Source organism: Leuresthes tenuis, unplaced genomic scaffold (assembly GCF_036924035.1).
Source record: "Leuresthes tenuis unplaced genomic scaffold, fLeuTen1.0.hap1 SCAF_9, whole genome shotgun sequence".
Taxonomy (NCBI): domain Eukaryota; kingdom Metazoa; phylum Chordata; class Actinopteri; order Atheriniformes; family Atherinopsidae; genus Leuresthes; species Leuresthes tenuis.
The window spans coordinates 17686947-17691738 of record NW_027325363.1 but is presented as its reverse complement, the minus strand read 5'-3'; the positions used below and the strand labels follow the sequence as shown (position 1 = coordinate 17691738).

The window sequence follows — 4792 nt, the reverse complement described above, 5'->3', positions numbered from 1 at the left end:
CTACGTGTCAAAGCAGTCACTAATGCCAGAGGGCTTTCCTCTTTGAGTAACCTGCAACCACCGAGGAGACCAGTCTGCAGCAATTTCCCAACATAAGCTGCAATCCAGTTATGCAATCCTATTCTTTTCTGGACCACACACATTCACATGCACGCACACAGTCCCACAAGGTGTAACTGCCAACCAAGGAGCCAGATGGGCAGACCACAAAAAAACAAACCATTTAGTATTTAGAGATCATTCCTCATTACTCTGATTTAGCCCCCCTTTTTTTTCCTGTCTAAAGTCTGACCCCTGAAATGTGGCGTGGGTACGCACACATACAAAATGAGAGAGAGAGGTCGATATACAGTGAGAGTCAGGCAGGATGGTCTGTGTTGCCAATGACCTCAGAAAAGCTGAGTATTAATAGCCACATGGACAGCAGCCATCCCAGTTCTATTTCTGGTTGTGGCATCACACTGTGTGTCTGCCTGTGTGTGAGTTGACTGTATAAGTGTGTGGATTAACAAAACATCTGCACACAAACAGCAAAGAAGACTTCTGCAAATGTACCATCAAATCAAAAGTACTTTGTCAGCAAGACGCCTAACGGATAACTAGCTTTACATTGTTCTGTTTTGTTTGTTTATCTTTTATTTTTTGTCATGTTAACAGGATTATCTATCACCATTGTTGCTAGATTAAAAACCTAAAGCAACACTAACAGCACTACAAGCCAGCAGTGGCAGCTAAACACCCAAAAAGTGAAGCCCATTTTGTCATAAGGTGTTTTTAGACTCTTAACAGTCATTGCAAGAGACTATTAAGAATTAGGTAAATGAAACAGTGTTTTTAACCTTTTTTAAACTTTAACCTAATTTTGACCAGTCTAACCCTGAACCTTCTTGCACAGTAATTCACTGAGTTCCTTAAGTCAGATGAAAGATGGAAGAACTCAAATAAGATCAACTTTTTCTTCAGTGAAGTGTTCTTACGTCCTTTGAAATGAACAGAATTATCAAAGCTGGGTCAGGGTCTATCTGAGAATTTTGAGAACTTTGAATCAAACTATCAGTTATGGTCTGAGGCTGCAAACCAAACAGACTTGTACCATTGGGTAAAGAACATCACATTAAAGTACGTTAATCAGCCATAACATTAAGACCACTTGTGGGTGAAGAGAAAAACATTAGCTGGGTCGTTGCGTCTCCAAAACTGCAGCTTTAGTGGGATGTTACCAGTCTTTGGTGGTCAGGACTCACCAAAAGAAGCCAGAGGATGGAAAACTGGTTAACTGGCGCCAGGGTCATGGGTGGTCATGGTTAAGTGATGCACACAGGGGAGAGAACACTGACCTATGTTAGTCTATCTAATACTGTAGCCCAAGTTGAGTAAATAGTTTATGCTGTTTCTCATATAAAGGTGTCAGAACACATGGTGCAAAGCAGTTTGTTATGTGTGAGGTTACGTAGACGCTGACCGGTCATGTTGCCTGTGCTGACCCATGTCCAATGCCAAAAGTGCCTAAAACGGGAACTGGACCAATGGGCAATATGCTGGCGTCACTTACCTTGAAAAGACAAGCCACCATGGGAGGAGGGAAAGCTGGTTAGCGCAGTGGTAAGATTTAGGCAATGTTCTAGTAAACATTAGATTCTGACATTCATGCGGATGTTACTGAGACACGCATCACCCACCTAAGCATAGTTTCTGACCAATTACATCTCTGCATTGAAACAGTATTCCCTGATGGCAGGGACCTCTTTCAGCAGGATAATGCATCCTGCCAACCTACAACAAAATGGTTTGAGAAGGTTTTGAGTAACAGAATAATGAGTTTGACTTGTTGACTTAGCCTCCATATTCTAGAGATCTTAAGCCAATCAATCATCTGTGGGATGTGATGTACAAACAAGTGTTTTCCATGAACTTACTGCACTTTGCAACTTACATAATTTAAAAGATGTAGTACTGATGGCATGGTGCCAGACGCCACAGCAGACCTTCAGAGGAGAAGTGCTTCAACAGCTCAGGGTTGTTTTGGTGATAAAAGGTGGACCTCCTGAATATTAAGCAGGTGGTTATAATGTTATGTCTCAATGGTGTAAATTACTTTCCTCTGAAATGCATTCAGTGCATGAATGAATAGATGTGTTGTGTCTGCTTGGGGAAGACGTTGTATTCACCTTATTTTATGTAAAAAAGATGACAAATGTATGATTTGCAAATGTGCTTAATGAGTCATCTCATTTAAACTCAGGTTAAGTACTCTGTTGTGGTAACTGTGAGAGCGTATGAAGACAAGAAAGGCCGGTGCTGAGCTACACTGAACTTGAAATTCTGCATAACATTGTCAGAGAAATTAACACTCTCTAAGGCTATTTCTCTTTCCATTTCCCTTCTTTCTATAACACATACTCAGGGGACTGGAACTCCATAATTACCAAGCACTGGAGCCCACTAACCACTAGCTTGAACAACGTGGTCATGTGATGGTGTGATTCCTGGGGCCCAGTTTAGAGGAACATATTCTCCTCAGTGCAGGTTCGGGGTCAGTTTTACAGTTTGCCCACTGGTAGTTTAGGTTGCGAAGGGGTTTATTAAACTGATCTACAGTCTGCACTTAAGAAAAGTCTTAACCCAGAGCAGCACAGTTTACAGAATGTGGCATGTCGCTTCATGGCTCATCCAGATGCAGGAGTTTATTTTTGTTTTATTTTCCTCATCCACACGCAACTTTACAGATCTGCATTACTTTCAAAGACACAAAATTGCTGTTTTCCCTTGATTCTGGCTTCTTTCATTTTGGTATTGAAATTGCTGTTTCATTTGTGAACACATGTTATATTTCTTTCATGTTTTCCTATCCCAGTTCCAGAGGAAAAAGCGAAAAATGTGGCATGTCTTCAAAAGGAACAACTTACTTCCCCACTAATGACTGTAGGAAAGAATTTCCATGTGGTAGAAAGCATGAACTGTTACACCTGGAAAGGTGGATGTGAAAGAAACATATATCAAATTAAGAGTATTACTTTTACTTCATACTTTTTAGGTTTCTGCCCACATGAAAGGAGGAGGGTCTGCAAACTCTCTTTAGACATCAGTTCACTCCTAACAGCAAGAAATGTATCAATTTCTGAATTGGCTTTTATTAATCACATCAGGCAGGGTGGAAATTATATTCTAAGGTGTTGTGTTGTCAAGATTGAATGGAAACCATACTATTGTATGAGCTTTGTGTCACTGGCAGAAGATTATTCATGTTATGTACATGAGTGGTAGGTTAAATGTCGGATCTTACTTAACAAGTATGGAAAGCTGGTGGGGGAGACTGACTACAAATTAGGAGCCTGAGTGATCTAAAAGAGGAGCAGCAGAGTCAGAGGAGCACTAGAAACCACTTTCATTGTTTGACAGGATCTGCCAGAAGTGTCATTTCAGTACATCATCACAGAGAACGACATGAAAGCCGGGAGGAGCAGTGTTGTCAGGGCAAAGCTTTGGGTCTGCTGCGCGCTATTGTAGTGCTCAGCTACCGCCTTGTTGGGGTTTGATCCGGTGAACCAGAGCTGCATACAGCGACCAGAGTTTTTGGTATACGTGGTATAAAGGTAAGAATTGGACCAGATTTGTTCACACATGGATTTGGGTGTTGGGTAAACTTCAGTCCACTTCCTGCATTTGCTTCCTTCAGGACACTTGTTCATGCCTGTGAGATAAAAAGATGGATGAATATGAATTATAACTGAATGAATTTGATTAAAAAAAAAAAACTATTATTTCTACCGAAACAGGAATATCTTCAAATGTACTTGTTCTAATGTTGCAGGAGCACAGCATTGTGCCTACCTACAGTGTTATAAATCAACATGAATTCGCCTGAATGTGTTTCTGCGTGTATCTTACCTGAAGCCCAGTTCCATCCCTTATGCCAGTTCGTCTTGCAGGTGAAATCGTTCTTGCAGTCTTCCCACCATGTTTCGCAGTCCTCCTTACAGAGAGGCACGTCCAAGATTCGCTCCTTACGCCAGCTCTCATCAGCCTACAAAGATGCACACCAGTGACTAGTCTGATCCATCATTTGAAAGCACAAACTATACATTTGAATAGCTAATTGTCCTCATACATTTATTAAAATGTGGCAAAACACAAAGTTCTCCCACATTTTTTTGAAAATGACTACATGTGTGAACCCATATGTCCATACAAGCCATTTCATTCCTCTCAACTTGCTATGCTGCCATCTAGTGTTACAAACAAACGCATACATAAGAGACTCAGTAGCACGTGTTGACAATACGCACTTCTTTTATCCAGGGTCCTAAGTGTGGTGAGCATTCATAAAAGCAAGTGTCCTGGATGAAATGTTTCTTGCACTGGGGACTCATAACGCCACAGTGATTCCAGTTGAAGTTGTACAAGTAAGAGTTATCCTGATGGGCTTCTTCGGTGGTATTGGCAGTGCAACATGCATGATCTCGCCAGGGAGCACACTGGAAAGAGAAAGAGTGATTATTACATGTGGATGCATACAAAAATATGGCCCTCCTTACAGTTCAAGCATGAAAAAGTGATGGAGAAGAAGACAAAAATAGGCACGAACAACTGGAACTTCACAAAATCCTACCCTTTGGTTATGGTAATTCTATATTTGGTGTGTATGGGTGGTTGCAGATATTACCTGAGAGTACAGCAGTCCTTCTGGGCCAGGCTCTGTTTTGTGGTGTTTGGCATCCATACACATGTTAAGTTTGTCCTGAGACAGAGCTCCTCGGGAGACAACCAGCAACAAGACCAGAAACTGCCACAT

The 4792-nt window shown here is 41.4% G+C and overlaps 1 protein-coding gene across 1 annotated transcript; it reads right to left on the bottom strand.

Moving 5' to 3' along the window:
• Positions 1-3396: 3396 nt before the first annotated feature.
• folr (folate receptor) lies at positions 3397-4792 on the bottom strand. The gene is made up of 4 exons (XM_072392607.1): positions 4664-4792; positions 4287-4475; positions 3889-4024; positions 3397-3691 (listed from the first exon to the last, which is right to left on the bottom strand). The coding sequence occupies exons 1-4, from the start codon at positions 4790-4792 to the stop codon at positions 3420-3422; spliced, it is 726 nt and encodes a 241-aa protein (XP_072248708.1). The 3' UTR covers positions 3397-3419.

What these genes read in the sequence shown, in the direction of transcription:
- folr (XM_072392607.1), bottom strand. Translation starts at nt 4,792, where the DNA reads ATGTGGCAGTTTCTGGTCTTGTTGCTGGTTGTCTCCCGAGGAGCTCTG. An exon ending in AAGGACTGCTGTACTCTCAG is followed by an intron (nt 4,476 to 4,663) that starts GTAATATCTGCA and finishes TTCTCTTTCCAG; the next exon opens with TGTGCTCCCTGGCGAGATCA. An exon ending in TAGGACCCTGGATAAAAGAA is followed by an intron (nt 4,025 to 4,286) that starts GTGCGTATTGTC and finishes GCATCTTTGTAG; the next exon opens with GCTGATGAGAGCTGGCGTAA.